This window comes from Vulpes lagopus, chromosome 18, assembly GCF_018345385.1.
Source record: "Vulpes lagopus strain Blue_001 chromosome 18, ASM1834538v1, whole genome shotgun sequence".
Lineage (NCBI taxonomy): Eukaryota > Metazoa > Chordata > Mammalia > Carnivora > Canidae > Vulpes > Vulpes lagopus.
Window position 1 is genome coordinate 28234236 of NC_054841.1, and position 25544 is coordinate 28259779.

The following is a 25544-nucleotide window of genomic DNA, read 5'->3' on the forward strand; positions in this document are numbered from 1 at the left end:
TGCTCAAATGATGGATGCTATTATTATCAGTCATAGCTAAAGACCTGGTTTGGACATTGAGGGCCTCAGGTGCTCAACAGAGGGTAATTGGCCCATCATAAACTTCTGAGTTCAGCTCAGGCTGGGCAGGGAAAGTGTTAGGGGGCGTTCCCTTCACACCCTGCTCCTCCTCCCTAATACACAAGTTTCTAGCTTCACCTTCTCAATGCCTTTGCTGGAAGCAACAGGTGCCCTTTGGGACAGCGATGCCCTCCTGTGGCTGAAGGAGAACCTGCTTGGGGAGAAGGGACTAAGTACCAACCACATGGGGCATGCTGGGCAGTACAGTGGTCACTCTTTAGCTTAGATTAGGGAGGTCTTACCTCTTGTTTTCAGGTTCATCCAACCAGTTATTTGTTGAGGATCTGCTATGAGTCAGGCACTGTGCTGGGTGCTCAGAGTACAAGAGTGAAGAACACAAAACCCCTGCCTTCATCGAGTTCTAGGGCTAAAAACATCGTTGCCTGGCTTGGATCCAGACCAGTGTGATCTCTGGCTTGGTGGCTGGCAATCCTTCTGACCTTGGGCTGGCTAGACACCCAGTCTGTCTGAACTGTGGTGGCTGCAACAGTTAGATCAGCTGCCCCACCCACTTTCCAGGTTAGGTGGGAATTCAAAGAGCCCTCTGCAAACTCTTCTAGATGATGCAGGTTCTAAGTGGTGTTTTTACGATCTCTTAAGGGATGTACTAATTAATGTAAGCAGAAATAATATAAGCAGAGTGTAGGCATACAAGGCTGGGGGCTGGGGCTGGAGTATATACAGATACAGGGCATGGCAGTTAAGAATACAAGCTTTGGAAGCTGACCGACACCACCTTGCCACTTTACCAGCTGTGACCTGGGCTTTAGATTTTGCACTCTAGTAGCTACTGTTATCACACTCCTTTACAACAATCCATTAGAAAGTACAAAACTCTGTCGTCCTCATTCTGGCTTTTAATAGTCAAGGTGACAACAATTCACAAAGTTTTTGCAGACCCATGTTTGGTTTCCACAGTCACCTCTGCCTGCTGGACATGCCATGGATCCTGCTGCCCCTGGCAGGCCCCCACCAGTTTGGGATCACAAACACCAAGCCACATCCCTTACTCGGGATGGGTACTGGGTGAACCCCAAGCCCTTCCCTAGCTCTGGGTAGAAGTAGTATTCTTGTCTCGCCGTAGGGGTGAAGCAGGAAAGAGAAAGTGTGTGGCAAGGAGTGCCTGAGAAGAGGGCTGAGGCATTTTATGATGATTCAAAACCAGGAGACTCTGAGTCAGTGGTGATTCAGTGTTGGGCTCAGTGGATAGGGTAGTGGAAAGACTTTCATCCAAGACCCCTGTAATTCTCCTGTGCTGAACTTACACAGGAAGTACACTTCTGGGGGGAGCTCTTTCCCAGGGGGAAAGACTACCCGAGTTGCTGCCAGTGGGAAGGCAGCAGAGCAAAGTACTGGGAACAAGACTTGCACAGAGTCATGGATGCTACACTCACCTTCAAAATGGACTCAGGAGTCTCTGGCAAACACTAACAGAAGGGGCTGGTAGCATGGGAACCCATCCCTTCTCTCCCATGTGGTTTGCCCTGCATCCTCAGTGGATAGCTCAGTGACATTCTGGTTCTGTTTTTCCAGGCCAAGATGCTTATTCTGCACTCATTTGGGTTGGCAGGAGCAGCTTCCCAATAAGAAGACACCCTATCTCCCAGGTATAGATCTCTCCATGTAGAGTAAGTAAGACAAGGGCAGACAAGGGCAGAACAGCTGAGATCCGGGGCACGAGTAGCCCAGATGAGGGAGGAAAGGGCTGGGGCAGGTGGCATAGTTAGAATCCCAGTTGGCCAAGGCCCAGGGAGCTTGAATTTCCCAGGGTTTGAGTGAAAGGAGCACGGGGAAGTATTTATTTTCACCTAAACGGCTCATGTGCATCTAGATCTGACCTCACACTTTAGGCACGCCTACTGTTGCACAGTTTTATCTAGGCAAGAGGTTTGTTCTTGCGGGAGCAAATGGCTACAGAGCCTCTTTCTTCAAGTGCCCGACTCCCTTCCCAACAAAGTGGGAAACCCTCTACTAGTCATCTCAGGGATGGCAGATGGACACTAGTGGATGGGAGCTGTGTGTCACAGCAATTTCTAAGCAGAGATGATGGAAGGCAGGCTCCTCCCCACGCACCCTGGAAATTAATGTGATCCTCCAGCAATCAAAGCTGCCTTCAGTGGGAGAGGTTCTGTACAACATGCTGGTGATATTCCTTCGATTTTTTTGGTTATTTTTATTTTTTTTCTTTAAAGTCCATTGATCGTCACAAAAACCCAGGAAATGCAACTAAGGAAAAAACCAATGTCCAACCGAGATCTAAGAACCCAGAGCTACGGAGGAGACGTGGCACTGGACTGCTGGGTGTGTGGGAAGGGGCGGGAGAGGCGGTCCCCGTGGGGCAGCTGGCCGTGGGAGACGCAGGAGGGAGATGAGGCTGAGGCTGCTGGCCAGGCGGGCGGTTATGTTAACCGCTGCACGATGACGGCGTTGAGCAGGTTGGCTTCCTTCAGGGTCTGGCTCTCGTCAGCCAGTTCTTTGTTCGGGAAGGTAGTCATGAGGACAAAGCTGGTAGCAGCCATGGCCGGCCGGGCATCCACGATGAAGAGTCGGATATCGCTGATCCTGGTGGAGCAAGGGTGAGTGGGGAGGTGGGTGAGGAGGACCCTTCTTTGCTGTCCACAACCCCGGGCATCCTTCTCCACAAGGCAGTCAAAACACTCATTTGGAACCACATCAGATCATGTCACTCCCTTGCCTAAAAACCTTCACAGCTGCTCCCTGTTTCCTTGGGATAAACACCAACTCTACTACCTTACTGTGATCCCAAGTCCTAATTTAACACCACCCCCTTCCCCTTGTTCTGTCTTCCTCCTCCTAAGTTCTCATGCTGTGTGCTTCCTGCCCACATTGGGGTCCCTCCTAAAGGCTCCTCTGCCGATCCTTCTCCTGTAATCCTACTCACACGTGTTTCAGTTTAGCCCACATGCAAACTCTGTCAGCACTCAAGGACTGTCAAGCCATTCCCTGGGTCCCATATGGACTTCTGGTTTAGTTGGCCTATGACTGATGAAATTTAGATACTGTTATTCTAGAAAAAAGCACTGCCCAATACCTATAAAACCAAGTAACACTCTTCCCCTGTTAATCTCTTCAATCTCTGTGCCTCAATTTCCCTATCTTTAAAATGAGGTTGGCACAGTTTGCTTTGATCTAGCCCAGATGATCTGAAACAGTAGAGCAGGTATCCTAGAATTCTCAAGGGGCAGATCTAGAAGGCGCTTTCATAGCCCAGTGGTTTTTAGAGATCCCCGGGGCAAAGGCGGGAGGCGGATAGAGGAAGCCAGTTGGAGGGGATGTTGGCATTATGTCCCCTCCTCCCCTCCATCAACCACAGCAGTTCAGAGTTTATTTTTCTACACCTGGGCTTTACCATGAAATTTTCTGTAAATAAATATTGTGGGCGTGAAAAAAGATACTAATAATTCCAAGCCCCTAATTTTACATGTGAGGAATGAGACCCACGGAAGGGAAGTGAACAGTCACTGGCTGCAAACTTAATGCAAGAGCCGGGACTAGAAACAAAGGCTTCAGACTTGTAGACCTTCCCCTCCCACTGCCTCCTTTGGGGCCAGCACAGAGTGCCTTCTGTTTAGGGGGCCTTCCCAGAATAAGTGAGGCCAGACGGCGCAAGGCACCTGTGGCTGTGGTTAAACTTCTGCACCAGCCTCCCGCCGTCAGCAAGCCGTATTTGGATGTTTGTAGTGGGCTGTGACTCGTCGATTGAGACAGAAGAGCTGGCTTTGGCTTCGTTTTCTGCCTGTTGGGCTGGAGAGCTGGTATTCAACACCTGGGGGGCCGTGCTGAGGAGAGAGGAGCATGTCAAGCTGCACAGAGAAACAAGGCCCCTGCAGGAGGGCAATCCCGCCTCGGAGTCAGCCTGAGCCCTTGCTGTGCCCGGCACTAGGCTTGCTGCTGCCGCTACAAAGTGACAGAGACAAGCCCTGCCCTTGTGGAATCTAGGGGCCCAGCAGACTGTACTCAGGCCCCGAGCTGCTGCTAGCCTCCTCACTCCTGAGTAATCTGGGCAGGTGACTCAGCCCCTTCCCTGCTGTCCTCACCTCAACAAAGGCTTAAAGGGAGGAAAGCAGGATGCATGGCAGCCTACCGCCAGATCAGACCAGGATGAGTTTTAACCTCAGAGAAGGGCAGTCCAACTCTGCAGCAGAGGAGGCCTGACACAGCTAGGCAGGTGGCTGCTGGAATGCAGGGACCAGTTCAGACTCCTTCCCTGTCACGGAATTTTCAGGCCTGCATTCCCTAGTGCAACCTCAGGAGTGTGCACATTTATTCTCCTGTGTCAACTATCAGAAGGGGGCAGAGACTTCCCACAGGCCAACCAAGTACCCTGCACCACAGGGAATATTTACATAGTATGAGCAGAACATGGTCTGTTGCAGTGTTTAGAGCTCAGATCTTAGATCAGATGGACTGGGGTCTAAATTCACACACTAGCTCTGTAGTGCTGGGCAAGTTACTCAACTCCCTTAGTTTCAAGAAGGGTAGTAATGAGGATCTTGAACAAGGGTGAAGGCTATGTGCCTTCCTCAGTTTTTGTGAGGGAGAAAAGGGAGAATTACATACGATACTGACATATACAAAATGTACACAGAACTATCAATTCTCGGGACATGTGGGTGGCTCAGTCAGTCGAATGTCTGACTCTTGATTTCTGCTCTGGTCACGATCTCAGGGTTGTGGGACTGAGCCCCATGTCCAGCTCCATGCTGATCGTGGAGTCTGCTGTTCTTCCTCACGCTGTGTACATGCTCCCCCTCAAATAAATAAAATCTTACCCCCCCCAAAAAAAAACCCAAAAAAAACCTACCTCCCAATTCTCGACAACTGTTGGGAGGTTTTGTTCCTCTCCTGTAAACACCCATGCATCTCACTTTCCACATTTCTCTTAGCAGATACCCTAGCCCAGACCCATGCAGAGAGAAGGCCATGAGATGCCAGCTTGCTTGCTTCCCCCAAGCTTCTAATTTTATCAGTTCCTACACTTCTCCCATCTTTACAAGCTAAAAATGGTAATCATAGCAAATCCAACAGAAAGTGCTTTCCCAAGTGTGTTTCTGGGACCCTAGTCCCCACACAACCCAGGGGAGTTGTGGAAAGGTCTCCTAACAAACTGGCAGCACCAGAAGCCACTTGCATATTAAATGTCTTGAGAGACTGTACAGTTAAGGCAAACTTATTTGACCACATCCTTTTTTCAGGTGACACTTGTATATACTGTATCATATCAAACACTGCCCCAGAACACATAGCTAGCAAAGGACTGAACAGTGAACTTATTCTGTTCTGTGAATGTGAAAGTGTGGGCTCAGAGAGCCACCAAGTAAAGTTCAGGAGAGAACTCTGGCCACTGTTACCAGCTACGAGAGGAACTGCTTCTATATATCAGCCTCCCAGCACATGGGACTCAAATGCGGGTCAGGGCACACAGGGAAATCACAACACCACAGACTTCAAGAGATGCTCAGACACAGTAGAAAGTTCAACATTACACCTGTAAATGCCTAAGACCAACTGTTTTATTCAGTAGTTTTATGGGTATTAGGTCAACTGTTTAATTAGACTGTAGGTGGCCTGTCCCTCAACTGTTTATATAACATTTCCAAGGATAAAGAAGCACTCAGTGAAGCTATTGCCTGCCAGAAAGGGAACTCTTACATTTTCAGTCAGTCCTACAATGAGAGAGAAGCTATTTCAAGAGGGCCCAGGGTACCTGTTTGGGCAACAGTGGAGGAGGCAGGGAAACAGAATAGAAACACCCATAAACATGGGTGTTTGTGCATGCACTGTCTTGGGGGTTTTGATAGCCTCAGCCTCATGACTCACCACAACTGTCCTTGTGGGTACAGTTCTCCATTTTATGGATGGGAATACAGAAGTGTATGTCGTAGAGCAGTTTTTCAATTTTTAAAAACTTACATAACAAGCTTTCTCCCTGTATGTTCTGTATTCCAACCAGTCAAGCCTCACATTCCGTGGTTTACTTTACAGCAAAAATGCTTTCTCAGACTTCTCCCCTGCTCCCAGAGAATCTGAAACACCCCTCCCTTATGAGCTGGGTGACCCTCAGCAAGTTAGTGAACATCCAGGCTTCTCCATTTCCTTTTCTGTAAAAGGGGAATTCTATCCCTAGGGATAGAATTCCTAGAACCACACCTTTCAGGGCAGGGAGTCCACACATGGCAGCCATTACAGAGTAAGTGTGATGCTGGAAAAACAGCAGAGAACCAGCCACCCAATCTCAGTTCTACTATGGAATTATATAAGAGATGTGGCCTTGTGCAAGTTACTCAACCTGCTGGGCTCCAGTATCTGCATGGGTAACAAGGAACTGTTCTGCCATGATGATTAGCTGAGATAACGTGTACAGAAGGCCTGACATAAACCAGACAATTAGGAAGTCCTCCATATACGGAGGCAACTGATTTTTTTGGCCTTCTTCCCAGCACAACTTCTTGCATGGAGTTGGTGCTCATCATTTGAAGATCAGGAAAGCCTGATGCACAGACTTGGCTGTGTTGCTTCTGTTTCTCTTGCACATCCCACAATTAAGGTGAGTTAGGGAGGCAGGACAGACAACACTATATGTCTACGATACACTAATCACCCAGCTGGGCCTTCGGCTGAGTATTTCACACAAAGTAGTTCATTTAATCCTCAATGGCATGTGAGGTAGAGATTCATTATTTCTAATTTATAGATGAGGAAACAGGCACAATGGGATTAGGTAACATACTGAAGATCCCAGTGTTGGTTTGATGTGAAACCAGTACACAATCCAAGCTGCCTGGCTCTTGTCCTGTGCTCTTAACATCTGCCACACTCTCCTGCCAGGCCTTGGGATCAAGCAGACCTAGACCTGGACTTACAGAACACTGTTCCAACACAGTTTGCTCACTGATAATTAAATGGGAATTAAATGAAATTTCTGGTTGAGATAATAGTTAAAAATAATGCACCACATCCAGCATATAGTAGAAACACAAACAAATGCTTATGTGGCTATGTAATAACAATCCCAGATGCAATGCAGCATGACAGGTAAGAACAGAGACTGGAAGGAACCCATCTCTGGACTGACCAGGCGTGTGACCCTGGGTGTGATCTGACCTCTTCAAGGCTCAAAGTCTTTATTTGTAGACTGGAGACTGAAACAGGATTAAAGATAGTAACACATATGAAATGCTTACTACAGTGCTTAGCTAATAGCAGAAAAACACTCTAAAAGCTGATTCTATCATTTCTTAAGGTCCTGTCCCACTTATATTTGTCTGTATTTTGGGCCCAAATCAGCTGGAGATGCTACTGCCTAGCCATGGGCTATAACTGGAAGGTCACCTAAGGGGCACGCCCAACCTACATTGCCCTCAAGCAGGGTGAGGATTAAGGAGGAGGAAACTCTATACCAGATCTTATGGTTCTTATTTGTAGCAGAATACTCAAAGTGTAGTAGGTCCAAATTGCTCTAATTGTGTATGAGAACCACATGCATTTGTAATAGAACTCAGCTTTGGGTTTGGTGTTTCCTAAGAACTCCTAACACTTGTGCCATTCCTCTCAGCGGCTGGCCACCTGAGGCAGTGAAGGCACTTCACTTAGGGATGGGAACGGTCAGATCAGACATCCAGAAGTTTCTTTACTATCTCCCTGTAAATACCATATGACTCACAGAGCAATAGAGCCTCACCCAGACCGAGAGCCTGAATTACTCAATTGTTCATTTCCTTTGTAGTCAGGAATTAATGGGCACTGAGGTGCTTTGTTGTCACAATTATAAGTGCTGACACTTTGCCATCTCTTTACAAATATGACCACTGCAGAAAGCATGGTGAGCAGCTGAAATTCAATCTGGGTAGCAGCAACCCTATACCCTCCTCAGAGCACTCTTGGCGTTTGTTACTCATAATTAAATAAATGCAGTCTTTCCTGGACCTTCAGAGTAGTTCCTGTCCAAACAAATGTAAAACCTAAAACAAGTTTAACTAAGAATCTTCTCAAATTTTTGAACTGAGAACCATTTATTCATTCAGATCATTAGAGAAAAAACCCAGAGCTGACTGATTTTTGAGGCAAACTTGAGAACATTTTCTTAAACCTTTGGCTCTTGATCATTTTAATTGACAAGACGACAATGGAAAATGTTGCAAAATTTATGGAAAAACTAAAAAAGTTGTCCCTCTGTTTAAGACTTAAAAGCTAAAACCTCACTTAGAAAGCCAAAATGAAATAAAATGAAAGTGGCACTGGCAAAGAATATTTATTTACCTGACAACATCAAGCTCTGCCAAACACCTGATTATAAAGATCTGTCTCAACTTGTTGGATTCATCCTCCACATAATAAATTATTTATTCCCATTTTGTTAAAACAGACTTCCTTAAAAACATTTTAATTTTTTGAGATGTGGAGTCTTGCACAAATAAATAACAGAGACTTTCCAGTAAGTATCTTGAAACCAAACAAGCCCAACTGTACAGTGTTTTGAGTTCTGAGCCCTTCCTTATAATTGCTGGTAGGTAAAAATAGATACATCCTTTTTGGAGGACAATATGACATCATCTTAAAAAAATGAAAGCCCTTTTGAGCCAGAAATTTTACTTTTGGCCCAAGAATAGTGGGTATATAAGAATTTAATTAGAGATATTCATTGCAGTGTTGTTCTTAATACTGGCAACTGCCTAAATGGCTCACAGTATGGACTGGTTAAACTATAGCACATACACAAGATCAAAAGTTATGTATTAGAACTAAAACAGTAGAAATGCATTTTATTGGTATTGAATGGCAGCCATACCAGTATCTTTCTATTAGGCAAAATAGCAAGTGATAAAACAACATTGTTTACACAAACGTATAGGACTAGAAAGATACTAACTGGATATATCTGGGTGTTAGGTTTAGTTTTTATTCTTGATCTGTATTTTCTAAAAGATAATATGTGTTATTTTAATAATTAAAAAAATTACCTAGTGCTCTACAAGTTTACCATAGCTGGCAGGGAAGCCAAAGACAGGACCACTCTGAGGACAGTTGTCTTGGACTATCCCATAGGCCCAACGGGGTGGACAAAGTGAAAGCATGGTAGACTTACTATTTCAGTCCTGGGAAATCATCTATTGGTATCTAATGTTCTGAGTTATTACCTTTGCTTCTAATAAAGCATGAATGGCCAATAGGGAGGTAGGGGATTCTAGGAGAAGGCTTGCTCAAAGCTCAAAAACTGCCAGAAATAGGTCAGAGAGGATGCTTGCTGTGCAGGTGTGGGAAGCAATGCCACTTAGAAGGCCTGGGTTCCAATCTTGGTTTCACCACATATCAGTCATGCACCCAAGGGTAATTCTTAGAACCCAAGAATCTCAGCTTTCCTTCTGTAAAATAATGATTGTACTAGCAGGGAGGGTCATTATTTCCTGAATGCCTCTTTTAAGCACAGTTCTCTCTGAAGAATACTGACCAAGTGACCCACTGACAGAGCTCTGAGAGAAGGCAGCCTGTGTATGTATGGGTTCTCTGGTGGGAGAACTCTGCCTATCAAAGGCAACAGTGACTTTGACCAATCAGATCCTATCAGGGGTTTGAATGCAAGATGGAGGCAGTGGCAAAGGACATAAGGCAGAAAAAGCCACAGGAAGTGACAGTGTCAGGCACGGTCAAAGGAGAGATAAGAGCCTTTATTATGGTGGAGCAGCAGCCTGCACATGGCAACAATGTTCCTAACCTTCCTTGGATCCTGAACAATGCTGCTGTTAAGGCTGGCTGGGTGGGCCAGTCTAGAATTTTTCATCCCTGCAAACCCTCATTCCAGGTGACCTGAGAAAATGCATGTCTATTTCAGCAATAAGTCATGAAGGAGGTTACTAGCATGCCATGAACATGCTAGATTACTAAATCAAAGCAACAACATATTACCCTTCCTGCTTACACTGACTGCTCACTGTGGGGCAGTGCTCTGTGCTCCTCACAATAACTGGGGAGGTAAGGACTCTCATTAGTCCTATTTTGTATTTGAGCAAACTGAGGCTATAAAGTCTGAGGTCATACAGCCAGAAAGTGAAGAAGAGATTTCAAGCTCAGTTCTTTTAACACCAAGGTCTACGTTCTCCACTCTCTTCCTCCCATAAAAATGAACCATGCAGCACCCTGTAATGGTGAAGAGCTGGATGTAAAGTGAGTGAGCTATAGGGTCTGCAGGGTGTGGCAGAGTAACCAGCATGTCCCGCTACCGCCTGTGCTATTCTTACCTGCCCAATTTCTGACCCTCGCCAGTGAAGGCTTTGAAGGCTCCCTTGGGCTTCACAAAATCCTCATCCCGATGGTCTTCCATGTCCAAATTCACCTGCCCGCCGTGAGCTAACCTCCGCAGCTCCGCTGGCACCTCCCTGCAGGAGAAAAGGCAATACTGGGGTCCACACGAGCAGCACAGGAACCGGCAACAGAGGGTGTAAAGGGAGGAGAAATATCTCAGTTCCAAATGTGAAAATCGCTGGGCCTCCACAGGGAGCAGCTACTTTAGTGGCTACTGTCTGCCTCCCACTTGTTTCTCACTTGCTCAAAGTCCCAGTTGAGACCTCTATCTTATTTGGTAACTTGGTTCTGTCCCAGGCCCAGAAGGGAAAAACAGACACATACGGTTTTACATCTGTGAATCTGTATTCCAATTGTGTTAAAACCGCTTAAAGCTTTTTACTTCTTTGCCTGCCTGGGTGTCTGTCAGTTAAGTGTCTAATTCTTAGTTTCGACTCAGGTCACGATCTTAGGGTCCTGAGACTGAGCCCCAAGTCGGGATCTGTGCAGAGCATGGAAACTGCTTGAGATTCTCTCTCCCCCCACCCCCTTCACATGTTCACATGTACACGCTTGTGCACACTCTCTCAAAAAAAGTTAAAAAAAATTTAAAAATGGGAAGGGGGGCACCTGGGTGGCATAGTCAGTTAAGCATCTTGGTTTTGGCTTGGGCTATGATCTAAGAGCCATAGGCTCGAGCCCCACATTAGGCTCCACACTCAGTGTAGAATCTGCTTGAGAGTCCTTCTGCCCCCCCACCCCGCACTCTCCTGCTCTAAAATAAATAATCTTAATTTTTTTTTTCACTTCTTAAATAATAAAAATTTGATCAGCTTCTTTTCCATCTGCCATTCCACTCACTGACATGGAACCCAGAGGAGGGCTTCTCTGCTCACCCTCTGCGGATAGACTCCAGAAACTGGGCATTGGATGGGTCTTGGTAGCTTCTGAGTTCACCATTGTCCAGGCTGAACCCACTCTTCCAGAGCTTTAACACTACATGAACCTGTGACAATGGGAGGTAAGCAGTCCATACATTGTCAGGAAACTGGCAAGCACTCCAACGCGAACCTGCAAATTAGCAAGTTCTTACTATTTTACTGTATCATTATCAAAATGATACACACCACACACGCATGCACAAAGAAATCCATCAATCACCAAATATTAACCTAAAATAAGGTGATATGGCAACAGGTTAAGAGCATGGACTTTTGATTTAAGCCGACCTGGGTCTACATCTTGATTTTGCACTCACTAGCTAAGTGGCTCTGAGCAAGTGACTAAGTCAAAGCTGTGGCTTATCTGAAGGGTTTCCAGTGTGCTTGGCATGTAGCTTATGCTCAACTAAATGGCCATGGCAAAATTATTCATGGGACTATTTTGCAGTCATTATAAATGCTATCTATAATCCCTGTTAACTCTCCATACATATTCACAGAAAAGGGTCTAGGCTACAAACCAACATATTAGTAGCTACTGCCTCAGATGGGTACAGTTTCTATTTTCTTCTTGGTCGACTATATTTTGGAATAAAACCTCAAATGATTAAAAACAAACACATTATAGAAACTAATGGTCACAAGACAAGACATTTGTTTATGGCATAATACTAAGTTCACAAACTTCACAATTATCGATATAGTCTGAGACACTTAGGGTAGAGGACCCTATGCATAGAAAAAAAAGGAGTGGGCAGTAGTAGTAAGGAAAATTTTTTCAAAGTTGTGTTTTAGGCCTCTTGGGTAGACTGAGGGCCAAGTTCTTTAGCCATGTCCACACTGCCAGAAAACCCCAGAATCATGATCCCTCTGCCCAAAATTTGTGGAATGCTCAGAAAACTCCTTTATTTGTCCATTCCTTCTGCTCACCCCTTCTCACAAGGGCCCCTGCCCAGTCATGTAATCCTCTCCACTCCCAGACCACAGTAAGGGCACTGCCTCTTCCCTTTGAGGGTCTGCTGGTGCACACTAACATGTGACCAATCTCTTCTGAAAAATGGCAGAACAGTCTATTTCCCAAGGAACGTAGATGCACACTCACATCTTGGCCGGAATGCCGCCTCCTTTCTCCTGCCACATAGGCAGACTCTTCCTCTGGTGCTGCCCCAAGGCGATAGCCACCCCCTGCAAATGGCTATAAAACACAAGGTCATAAAACACTTGAGAGGGTCAATGGTGGTGAGTTACTCAGATACAATAACATACCTCAAGCTTGTTACCTACTAGGTGCACTTTCTGTGGTACTGAACTCCAAAGCCATTGGGCCAGGTAGTATGGTAGATGAATTAAGTGGCCAGGATTGGTGAAAAGTGGAATGAGGGAGGAGGTGCTGCTTGGCAAAAGGGAAAAGCTGCTACTAAACTCTAGCTAATCATGGTCATGCAGAAATCTGGGTGCAAGACACAGACTTTCTGACTTTCCCAAAGACAACAGAAATCTAGAATTTCTGTAACACAGGTGGCTACTAATTCAATTAAAACAAAATAAAATACTGAGTAAATCAAGTTGGTTTAGGCCAAATAAAAACGTCTGTATAGGATCTGTTTCAGCCCACAGGCTACAGGTTTGAAAATTGCCTCAAATCTTTATTTCATGTTAAAAAGTGAGAGAATCTACATTGTTCTTCCGTAGATAAGAGTAACTAAGCAATAAAAGACAAAACGAAACAAACTCTGTCAGTACTGGGGTGAGAAAGGGCTCCCACTTGCCCTCAGAACCAGAGTCCTGTGGGCACAGACAATAACTGCCCATGCTCACTCTGGGTTTACTGGTTTCTCCAGGGCTCTTGGTCACTCGCTCCACAGCTACAGCTCCATGTTCCTTGGCACCTTTAAAGAGATCATCCACCAGCTCGTTGGGACTTTTCTTCCTGGGAGGGCCAACAATCTGCTGTCCACTTCTCTCTGAGCCCCCGGCATAAAACCTGTGCAGAAAATACATGTCTACCACTAAACGCACTTGGAAAACATGAATAGAACATGTGCCAGGCTCTGGGCTGGGGCTAGGCACACAGAGGTAAAGGGTGCAATGCCCATCTGTAAGGAATTTATCGTCTAGCTGGGGAAATAGTAAGTAGGCAGGCAGGCATAATGCAGTATGAACAGCAATGGAGGTAAGGGGTGCTCTGGAGCACTGGGCTGTGGGAAGATAATCAAGGCTTCCTAGAATATCTTCTGGGTTGAGTCTTGAGGATGAGGATATGTTTATCAGGTGAAGAAACCAGGGAAGGGCATTCCAGGCATGCATGACAACATGCCAGCTCCAGAAAGAGTCCCAAATGGGAATTAACCATCCGGTGGCCAGCACCTTTCTAGGAGATAGCAACTATGGTCACAGTCAGAAGCAGCTATCACTAGCAGCTCTGGGTTAACAGCGGCAGTGGTATGGTTAGTACAAGCAGCTAGGCTCCGGTGCTGGCTCTGACACTGAGTGACCCTGGAAAAACCAGTACATTGCCCTGAATCTCATTTTCCTTATCTGTGAAATGGGAAGGAAGGACCACATGCCCTACCTACCTGCTCCTTAAGTCAGGGCCATGAGGTTCAAATCAGCGGATGTATGCAAAAGAACAAGCACAGAGTAATGCACACATGTAACGTGGTGTGATAACAGCACCGAGAGCTCACCCAAGCTTCACCTCACCTTGCTATTCTTGTGGTATCCACTGGGGGCAATGAAAAGAAGGTACTGAAGGAGGTTGGGAAAGACAAATCCAAGCCCCAAGACACCTACACGAGGCTCTGCAATGGACTAACCGTGGCTTGAGATTAAGTTAGCAGTTTTTAATTTGGTTCTGAAAACCAGTACATGTGTAGCCTGGCTAGCCACTTGTTTGTCACTCCTATTCACTGCCAGGTCAACAACATGTCTCCGAGTGGAGAAGAGTTGAGAACCTATAAAATTAGTCTCAGCCTTCTACTTCCTGACATTTCCCACTGACTGCAAGGCAAGCCACAGGCCTTGACAAGGACGACAGCACCAATGTCATCACGTCTGAAATGCTGAGGGGGCAAGGATGTAATCAGGATGTGAAATAAAGGAAGGTCATCACCTGGAGTATGTGACAGGACAGGAAAAGGAGGCAGCGGCCATTTAGGAGTTGGGCATTCACATACTTGATGGCATTGCCTTTCACTCAAGGAGTGTAAAACTCTGAACCTTGAATGTATCTAAAAAGAAGGCTGTGAGGCAGTGTAAAGGTCACTATATGGATGAAAACAGAGAATAGAACACATGTAATTTCTCAGCCCGCTTCCCAAAGAGTGACCATGAGATAAGTATATTTCCATAAGGCCTACTATGATGATCCTCAGGAACATCTGACCGACCCAGGCAGGGCCCATGAGGAACTAAAACCTGTGAAATGAGGCTGCAGATGAGGTTCTGTTCAGTGGACTGAAAGGTCTTTATTATGGAATCTCAAAGCCTTGCCTATGATTAAGTGCTTAAAAATATTCATTCCCCTAACCCACACTTTGATTTCTAGAAACTTCCCTAGGAAAATAATCTGAAATGTAGCCAAAGATTAATATACAGAGATGTTCATAGCACTATATTTACAGTGTAAAAAACCATCAAAAACCTAAATGTTGGACAACCCATATGATAAATTATTATTATAGTTACTGAAAACACTAATGAAGAATATTAATGGCATAGAGAAGTACTGAAAAAATAGCATCACTCCAAGAAAAACAAGAAACAAAATGATCTGACCATCACCATGTAAAATATAATACCAAAGTACATTTTTATACAGAGCAAAGACTGAATAGAAATACGCCAAAACTTTAACTCTAGTTACCAAAAGGTTCAGGAGTGTTGTATTTTTTCAGTACATATTCTGTATTTTCCACAATGGACACTATTTTTATTACAGCATTCTCTAACAGTTAAAAACAAACAGTACATGTACGTATGTATGCATGTATGTATGTGGGGGAATACACACTGATATGCCTTTTATTCTGCTTATTAGGTGATACATTGCCTTTTTAATTTAAAAAGAAAAACTTGAAAGATATACACCCAAAATACTGACACCTGGTGACCACTGGGTTGCAGTATTATGAGTAACGTTTTCTCCTTCTTTTTAATTTGTTTCCCTTCCCCTAATACTCAACAAATACGTATTATTTTATTAATTAAAAAAAGAAAAACCCAGAATACCACAAAAGAAAAAAAAATTGTAATAGGGGAAAGGGATAACCTCTAAGCTACAGGGAATAGAAGACTGTTTCTAGGATATAAACCACCCAGACTAGCCCATGGTAGTAATGGCAAATGATAACTGGCAAATTATTTTTCTAGATGATTTATATACATCATCATGAACTTTCCTGTGGATTGTGCACTTCTCAACAAAGACTCACCTCTGGCCCTCTTCCTCCTCCTCCTCCTCGTCTTGGTCATGAATGAGGTCTCTGAAGGATGTCACCCTATTATCACTGGAGACACAGAAAGGAGCAAAATGATCTCAGGGAGAGTTAAACAAAATTAATCCCCATTAACAGTTGCTAAGGAGTTGAGGACACAGGGGTTAGATTTTTTTGGTGGAGTAGAAGAGGAACTATGTGAAAGAAAGCTAGCCTTTTTTAAAATTTATCAAAATAATGTGGCATTTTTCTTTGAGGTCACTCAGGACTGCAAGTAAATTAGAAAGGGCTACCGTGAAATAAGATGGAGTCCAATTTAAGCTCCTCTAGAGGGAGGAAAGGGGAATGGTATGGGGTACGTACTACTTTAAAAACTTAAAATTGGATAGCTCTTTCCACCATTTAATTTTTATTAATTTTTAACAGATTTTTATTATTTTTAAATAATCTCCACATCCAACGTGGGGCTCAAACCCACAACCCTGAGATCAAGAGTCCCAGGCTCCACCCACTGAGCCAGCCAGGCAACCTTCATATTTAATTTTTAAATACTAAGGGACGCTTGTGTGTTAGGCACTGAACTGGATACTAGGTCTATAATCAAACATTGTTCTTCTTCTTCTTCTTCTTTTTTTAAGAGTTTACTTATTTATTTGAGAGAGAGTGAGCAAATGAGCAAGCCATGAGCAGGGTGAAGGGCAGAGGAGAAGCAGACTCCCTACTGAGCAGGGATCCTGATGTGGGCTCGATCCCAGGACTCTAGGATCAAGATCTGAGCCAGGGCAGCCCTGGTGTCACAGTGGTTTTAGTGCTGCCTGCAGCCTGGGGTATGATCCTGGAGACCTGGGATCGAGTCCCACATCGGGCTCCCTGCATGGAGTCTGCTTCTCCCTCTGCCCGTATCTGCCTCTCTCTCTCTGTCTCTCATGAATAAATAAAGTCTTTTTTTTTTTTTAAAGAATGAAATCCTAATTTCTTTTTTATTTTTTAATTTTTATTTATTTATGATAGTCACAGACAGAGAGAGAGAGAGGCAGAGACATAGGCAGAGGGAGAAGCAGGCTCCATGCACCGGAGCCCGACGTGGGATTCGATCCCGGGTCTCCAGGATCGTGCCCTGGGCCAAAGGCAGGCGCCAAACCGCTGCGCCACCCAGGGATCCCGAAATCCTAATTTCCTATCATAAAAAGTATACTAAATGAACTAAAGATTAAAAAAAAAAAAAAAAAAAAAAAAAAAGACCTGAGCCAAAGGCAGATGCTTAACCGACTGAGCCACCCAGGCTCAGAACCCCCAGTTCTTATTCTTCAGTTGCTTATAGGCTTGTGACCCCTGGGCCAGGAAACCATCTGTTAAATACTATTGGTAGGAGCTGTGGCAGAGGAAAGTACATGGGACGTGTGGGTACAGAATGTCTTTCCCTAATGGGGTGGGGATGGGGGAACATCAAGAAAGGTTTTCCAGGAAAATGCAACATTGGACTGTGTGCCAAAGAACAAGTGGACCATCAGTCAGGTGGATAAAAGGTGGGAGGGGGGTAAGGGAGCACAGGGCACTGCAGAAAGTGCTATACATACATACAGAGCAACACATTCCAGGAAGGACAAGTTATCAAGAAGTAAAAAGGAAATGAACACATGACTGAGTACACCTCTGTTTCTGCTGCAGGTTAGTCAAGAGAAAGTTTTTATTGATGTTCAGGAAAAAAGCAGAACTGTGTGGGGGGCCGGACAGAGCACACTAAAAACGTGTGAGAAGGGTCACCTTCTTCCTCTGACACTTTTACACTGTCATTTTTCTAGTTTAGACTGTCCTCAAGGAACATAGGAATCATGGGACACTTTTTATAAAAACATTTTCTGTATTTCTTAGGGGGAAAAAAGTAGGTTGTCTATAATATGTGCAATACAAGTTTGGTGAGGATAGACCGAGAAACTTCAAGGAACTATTTTCTAGGGAGAGAGACCTCAGTTCAATGCTGAAGATCTGTATCAAGGAGACAATCACAGGACAGAACAAGCATTGAAGTGCCACAGACTAGAAAGGAGAGAACAAAGACCAATTAATGTAGCAAATGCATTCTTTGCTTGAGTTAGCTGAGAGCAACCTCCTGGGCATTCTTGGATGCTCTATATGACATGGTTCAAAAGGATCCAAGTGATAGATGTGCACTACTGCCCTGAAAGGCTAATTCTACTCATGAATCTTCCCAAAAGGAGTTTGCTACAGATACTCCAGCCTAGCATCCATGGGGGAAAAAACCCTCTCTCTGTTGTTAAATACCTTCAAATACCATGTGTACACGTGCTGGAGCATACTACTTGCTCTGGCTACAGGTTTAATTCTTTCTCCAAAAGTTCTCACATCCAGACTCTGACTCTGACGTCCATATACCTGGTTCTAATCCCAAATGAGCCACACAGGGATCTAGGGCATGTTAATAAAGTTCTCAGAGTCTGCATATTCTCATGTGCCAATGGGGTCAATCAGAGCACCAAACTCCCAGGCTTTCTGTGAGCTGTCAGGGCACTGATGCATGGTGCCAGCACGTTTCAAGTGCTAGTCTCAAGAAGTGGTTCTCAAAATGGTGGTCCTTAGACTGAAAGCATCAGCGCTATCTGTGAAACTGTGAGAAATGCCAGTCCCCAGGCCTGCCTTAGAGCTCCTGGGTCAGAAACTCTGAGAGGAGTGCCCAGCACCCTGCATTTGAGGAGCTAAGTAATTCTGATGTATGCTTAGATCTGAGAGCTGCACTAGAGTAGCACTCAGAGTTACCTTATGGCATGGATGTCCAGGGGATACCACTGATTTTAGAACACTCTGTCCTCCACAAAGTGGTAAAATGTCTCAGAAATTCCATTTTTCAGCATCAAAACTCTATCTCCCAGGTACCCTGGCATCCTGAAGTGCAATAAGGTACTTTGTCAGATTCATGTTTCATAGGTGATAGAAACATTATACCTGTGCTGTCTGGTATGGAAGTCATAGTCACATGTGACTACTGAGCATTTGAAATGTGTTTTGTATAAATAACTGAATGTTTGTTTTAATTTTAACTAAACACCCATATGAAACTATTGGCTCCTACGCTGGATAGCACAATTTTAGAGAATCAGAAAATGGCAGTCCCTGACATCCTAGGAAAGAAGAGTTTAGCTGGATGAAGAAACAAAAACAGGAAGACATTCACCACTACCTCTTGTTCTGCCCTGTGCTAGGTAGAGGGGTCAGAGGTGCTGGACAGGGAGGCCGTATGTGGCAGAAGCAGCTCTGAATATACACAGACTTGGGCTTGAATCTGCCCTAATAGCAGCTATCAGTTACTCAATCTAACACCCAGCACCCTACCGACTTCCAAAGTTGCTGAGGCGTAACAACATAGGTAAGAAGAGACAGATGGTGGGTGCTCCTGAAATCCCAGCCCTCCAACTTCCAGGAACTTACAATCTACTGAGGGAGAAAAAATGAAGTTAAATATCAGGAGAAGAGTTCAAGACAACCCAGGAGAGGTCACCAAGCAGTACGTGGATATGGGTCAAGCAGTGAATGAACTACAGATGACTAGATTTCTGAGTAACAATACCACTGCATGCTGCCTATGGGTTGGGGATGATGTACTCAACAGAGAAGGTAGGGAGAAGCTAAACCTGGAAGGACATATGGGATGTGGACAGGCAAGAGTGCAGGCGTGTCCAGTTAGGTGAGAGGCTCAAACAAAAGCAAGAGAACCAAATATGAGGCAAAACTGAGATACTAATGAAATCAGTTTGGTTGGAATAAAGATTCAAGAAACAAGGAAGAAGGGGTAAGATTAGGATGGGCTGGTTCAGGGCCAGCTCTGGAGGACCCTGAACGTCCACAAAGGGAGCAGTACATCATTATGGCTGAGAGCTGAACGATAGAAGCAGAAACAAATCTGCATTTTAAATCCCTGTTTTATTAGCTATGCATCTTGGGAAGATGCCCAGCTTCAGTATCTTCATCTGTAAAATGGGTACTATACCCATACATAGGGTTGTAGTGAGGACTAAAGAGATATACATGTCAAGGCTTAACCAGGGCCTGGCACCCGGCAAGTGCTCAATAAATGACAACTGTTATTACTGAGGAGTTTAGACTATCTTATAGCAATAAGTTAACCTTTTTATGTCTCACAGACCTTAGAAAATCTGATAAAAGCTATGGATTTTCTCACCAGAAAAGATACAACATACATTCAAAATTCTGCCTGCAATTTCAGGGCATTTATAAGCCTTCTCACATCCATTCCAGATTCCTCCTGGGGGTTCAGGGCCTCCACATTAAGAACTGCCATTCTACAATCAAGGGAGGACCTCACTAATGGAGTGCTGCTCCAGAGCAACAGTCGAGAGCAGCAGGACAGGGTGAGCTGGAAGCAGGCTAAGTGTCCTACAACACTCAGGTCCCTCAGGGTGAGGGCAGAGGCAGGTCACACACACACAACTCTTCTGAGGTGCTGGTACAAATGTGGCTTCTCCTGAGAAGGCACTCTGGGTTTTCCTTCTGGACCAGGACAACGAAGTTACAGACTGTGTCTTCCCTTCCAGACAAGGACAATGACGTTACAGACTGTGTATTCCCTCGCCCCTTTTCTTGGCTTCACCCAAGCTGAGTACTATGTCTGAGGGCTAACCGAAGCAACAAAGCAAGGCCTTTAGGCCTGCACATGTGTTCAGTCTTTCTCTCTCCTTGGTCTTAATATTAAACTCTATTTCCTTGATTCTTTTACTTGTAGGTCTACTTTTTAGTTTATATATTTATTGTGGAAAGAGACAGGGGACACACAGGAAAAGAATAGAGATCATGAAAACTGATGCTGACAATAATAATAATAAAAGGACAATGGCTAACATGTGCTATGTTCAACGTGCTTGTAAATTACAAACTCATTTAATCTCCCATACAGTAGGCACTGCTATCATGCCCATGTGAGAAGCGAGGAAAACCAAGGGACTGAGACATTCAGTAAAACGTCCAAGGTCACAAAGCTCCCAAGTAGCAGATCTGGGATTTGAATGCAGGCAGTCTGGTTGATAGGCCTATGCTCCAATACATTATTGCCTTGATAAGACTTTGAAGCTACAGAGGAGAGAGGCACCCAGGAAATCTGCCATCTCTCTAGTGGCTATGTTCCAGGTAGTAACATCCAGGTGAGCCATCACCCACACCTTGCAGGTCAGTCCCTGTGAATAATTAAAAGATCATCTGCCTACTACTTTTTTTCTGGACATGGTAGATAGGGAAAGAAGCTAAGGAGAAACAAAATCTGGGGTTAGAGTTCCTTGTTTTCAGAGGGAGGAAATGTAATTTAAAGCTTGGATGCCCTTAGAGAGAAACACAATTTACCACTCCACTGGCAAAGAAACACTCTATCTGTATTTTGGGGTTGATTTAAAAACCAAATTTTTATGGCAAAAACATATACCACAGAGTAGAAACAAATCAGGCTAGAGCAGAGAGGGGAGTTGTGGTTCAGATACCTTTGTAGGAAGACGTCCTGCCTGTCTCCTAAAAGACCAGAACTGTCTCACTCAGCAGATCCTAGCACTGATCCATCATGGGAACCTAGGAGTTACGTGGCTGGGACAGGCAATAGAAATGGGATTATAAAGGGTAACTCTTTTTCACTTAATCAACCTGGGAAAGAGTGGGTTACACAGGTTTATTTTTCTCTAAGACTTGATAGGGTAATGGGCATCCTAAAATATCAAAAGAGCCTTTCTAAAGTCATGTAGTCTAATCTTTTACATCTACAGCATCCCAGAAAGGGAGTTCTTTGGTTTCTACTTAAAAACTTCCAGAGATAGGGAGAATACTCCTCACATTCATAAATAAAAGACTCCCAAATATCTTAAAAGTAGGTTCTGTGGTTCTTTCTCCCCAGGACTGGACCATAAACCACACTCAGGTAAAAGTCTCCACCTGAGGGTGTTGTGCATCTCCTCTACAGGAAAGGAGCAAGGCATGTAAGGAACTAGTATCCATCAGTTAATCTAACTTTCTCAGTCCAACCCACTGGTCCGTATCCCCAGGCCTGAATCCTCCTTCAAGTCAGGAAATTGCTCCTCATCACTGTTGGAAGCACACCCATGTAGCAATAATAGAAGTTGGCCCTTACCTGGGGGCTGTGCCTCTGGACACTGAACTGGGGGTTGCCTGTGAAATGGTCACAATGTCTTCGTCCCCTCCATCCTCATAAAAGCTCGCTAGGGCGATCTGAAACAGAGAGGTAGTAACTTGGGATTCTTAAACAAGCCTTCATCTAACACATAATCCCTTTGAGTGCAAAAAAGCAAAGTCACAAAGATATGGCCCATGTTGACAATGTGGCCTGTATCTGGGGACCAGAGAAAGTAAGATCAAAACATAGCAGCCCAACTATTTCACTTCATAATCATCTGAAACAAATTTCACCTACTAAGGGGAATAGAAGGCAAAAAGGAAGGCTGGGATAGAGACACTCCTCACTCTCATTTTATCAGGAAATGTGATCCAGTAAAAGCAGTGTACATTTATCGAGCATTTATTTATGTGCCATGTTGTTCTAAGGATAACTCTACATATGTTAACTCATTTAATCCTCAAAGAACCCTATGTGATTAGTGTTATTATTGTCTCATTTTATAGGTGACACAGAAACACTGAGAAGTTAAGAAAATTGCCCAAAGTTAAGCAGTTGATAAGGAGTAGAGCCAGGTTCCATCCCAGGCAGTCTGCTCAGGCCCTTACTCAGCTTTTATGGAGCCAGGAACAGGGAGACTGGTCTAGGTTGCTATTTTTACTTTCTCACTGAGGCCCAGTTTCCTCATCTATACAATGGAGACACCTGTCCCACCAACCCTGCACAAGGCACGAGAGGACGTATTAATATTCCTGCACAGTCATGCCTTAGCTCTCTACGCACACAAGGTATATGGGATTCTTTTGGCCCTTTGTGTTTGATCGTTTCTTTCAGACTCAATGGTTAGGTATTTCCTAATCCCTTACTTTAAACAGAGAAATAAAGAGCACTGAGGTCTATGGAAATGAGAAAGATATGGATCCTGGTCTCAAGATCAGCAGCCTTACAGGCTGGCAGTGAGCCCTTGTGGGATGTCATCAGCCCATGAAGAGTGTGCCCCTGTGGGATAGAATCAGTTGGCTGGAGGCAGTGTGCTGTCATAGAACATGCACTGAACTGGGATTGAGGGCGGGCCTACATTCAATTCCTGGTCCTGCCAGGCAAGTCTTCACATGCATGGGCCTCAGTTGCCCTACGTGTTGTGTCAGGAGACTAGGACTGATGACCTGGCGACTGTAACATTGTGAGCTTCTAGGTTTCCCAGGCAGCAGCTGTATTTTGTATTTCTGCCCCACACGGGGGCTTTACACTGTGCCGTGTGTACAAAGCGTGATGCTACACCTGACTCTTTTGCTCTGGGGAAGCAATTTAAATGGTGGAGTTTGCAGATCCAGTGCAAATCTCAACCTCACTGCTTACTGGCTGTAGGATCTCGGGGGCACACTACTTGCCCTCTAGGCTTCCAACTCCTCACCTATAGGAAGGACCTAGTCCTCTTTACCTCAGCGTTGCTGGGATTAAATACATCGCCACCTGTAGAGTGCCTGGCACTTGGTGCTTTAGAGCTTGGGCTCTGGAATCAGAACTGAGTTCTGTCTTCTCCGCTTCCAAAGTGTAACTAGTGACGTCTTGAGCAAATCACTTAACCTCCCTAAGCCTCAGCTGCCAAACGCATAGATTACATAGTTTAAGACACGTCTTGCTTTTTCCTAGAAGTCGCTGAAATGCTTTAGGACATTATGGGGTGGTGGAAGGGGAGGTGGGCGGGGGATGGGGGGACTGGGTGACGGGCACTGAGGGGGGCCCTTGACGGGATGAGCACTGGGTGTTATTCTGTACGTTGGCACATCGAACTCCAATTAAAAAAAAAAAAAAAAAGACACGTAAAGCAGTCGGAAGGGCACCTGGCTCAGGAAATACTAACCACCGTCATCTACCTCAGACGGAGGGCGGGCCGAGACCCCTGACGCAGTTCTTTTTTTCTACGATTAATTAGCGAGCGCCCGCTCTGAGCCAGGCACGCGGGGAGTCAGACCTGACAAACGCCCTCCGTCGTGTGGTCGTCTCCACGTCCTCACTCACTAGTACTTGACGACGATAACCCCCACGCGTCTCCCCTCTTAGGGAGGACTTAACTAGGAGAGGCGAACGGGCGCCCCCGCCCTCGGGGGAGCGTCTCCCGGCAGCCAGGCCGGAGGGGGCGTGGGCCAACTCCCGGGCCGGGTCCCCGGTCCCCCGTCCCCCTGCGGCCCGAGCGGCGGAGACGGGACCGACGACCCCCGCGGCCGGCGCGGCGCCACCCGGGCGGTCGCTCCAGCCGGCGCGGCCGCCACGCCCCCAGTTCCCCCTCCACGCGGCTCGCCGCGGTGCCCCGAGCCCCGCCGACCTCGCCGGCGGGCCGGGCGGAGGGGAGCGCGACGCTCGGCAGAGCGGGGCCCGGCCGGGGTTCGCCCCGCGTTTCCTCACGCCCGGCCGAGCTGGCGACGCGTGGCCTGGCACCTCAGGACCCTGAGGCCTGGGGCGGGCCGCGGCCCGGGGGATGACTGTGCGCTTCGGCCGCCGCGGGCTGGAGGCGCCAGACGCCCGCCCCCCGCCCCCCACCCCCGGCCCAACGCGGCCGGCTCCGCGCCGCTACCTGCAGGTCCCAGCCGGCCGACTCCAGGAAGAAGCGGGCCCGGTCCTCGTCGGCCCCAGTCACCGCCACGAACTCCCTCAGCGCGTCCTGCCGCTCCGCCGCCATCTTCGCCCTGTGCGCCGCCCGAACCGCTCCGGCCGCCGCCGCACAGCCTCAGCCCCGCAGCCGCGTTCCGCCCGCGGGTCGACCCGGCCCAGCCGAGCGGCGCCAGCCCGCAGGCCCCGCCCCATGCGGTGCCTCACGCAAAGCCCTCCGTGCGGGAACCGCCCCCCCCCCCGCCAGCTCCGCGCCCCCTGGCGGCCGCGACGCGGACAGGCAGCCCAAGGGCGGCGGTGGGAGCCGCGCGGAGGCCGAGAGGCGGGGCGGCTCTTGCCCGCACCTGTGGGACGGAGGCTCTCGGGGCGAGCCGGATTCGCAGTTATGCGTGGACTCATGCCTTCATCTCATTCATTTATTTATTCGTTCGTTCATGTCCTTGTTCACATATTTACTGAAGGCAGTCAAAGGGCCTGGTGCTCTTCCAGGCGAGGAGCAACGCAAAGTTCCTGCGCCCTTGCTCACATTCTGGGGGAAAAAACAGGCCTGGAACGACAGGTTCCCTCCTCCGCTCCCAAGTGCCTCCCCGCGCCTTCCTCCGGTCTCACACCGCGTAGCAGACGGAATCTCGGGGCCCGCAGGACCCGTGCGAGACCTGCCAGCTCCTCCATCTCCTGTCCTAGGCATCCCGCTAAATTCCTCTGCTCCCGCTCCAGGCGCGCTCTCTTGCAGGCGTGCATCTGCGTCAGAGCCCTGCCGGCAGCGGAGGCTCCTTTTTCCTCGGTGGCAAGGTGTTCCCCCACTTTCCTCAGGCTTCTGCTCTAAGGGCACGCCCCCTCCCCCCGGAGTAGGTATTCCCTCCTCAAGGAGCCCTTTCCACACCCCTGGGCTCCACCAGGCATCCTTGTGCAGGCCGTGGCGCCACATGAAGTGTCAGGCTTCCCCAGGGGCCACAGCATGGCTTATCAGCCCTCACTCTGGACTCAGCCTGGGGT

General features: G+C 46.6%; 1 protein-coding gene across 2 annotated transcripts; it reads right to left on the bottom strand.

Moving 5' to 3' along the window:
- Window positions 1-962: 962 nt before the first annotated feature.
- On the bottom strand, window positions 963-24689 carry NSFL1C (NSFL1 cofactor). 2 transcript variants are annotated; one of them, XM_041733071.1, is made up of 10 exons: window positions 24514-24689; window positions 21936-22033; window positions 15794-15868; window positions 13937-13942; window positions 13179-13344; window positions 12463-12555; window positions 11316-11425; window positions 10377-10514; window positions 3756-3920; window positions 963-2682 (listed from the first exon to the last, which is right to left on the bottom strand). In XM_041733071.1, exons 1-10 carry the CDS (start codon window positions 24616-24618, stop codon window positions 2520-2522), a joined length of 1119 nt encoding a protein of 372 aa, XP_041589005.1. In that variant the 5' UTR covers window positions 24619-24689; the 3' UTR covers window positions 963-2519. The 2 variants fall into 2 exon arrangements, with proteins under 2 accessions (XP_041589005.1, XP_041589006.1); XM_041733072.1 differs by lacking the exon at window positions 13937-13942.
- Between the last annotated feature and the right edge of the window lie 855 nt (window positions 24690-25544).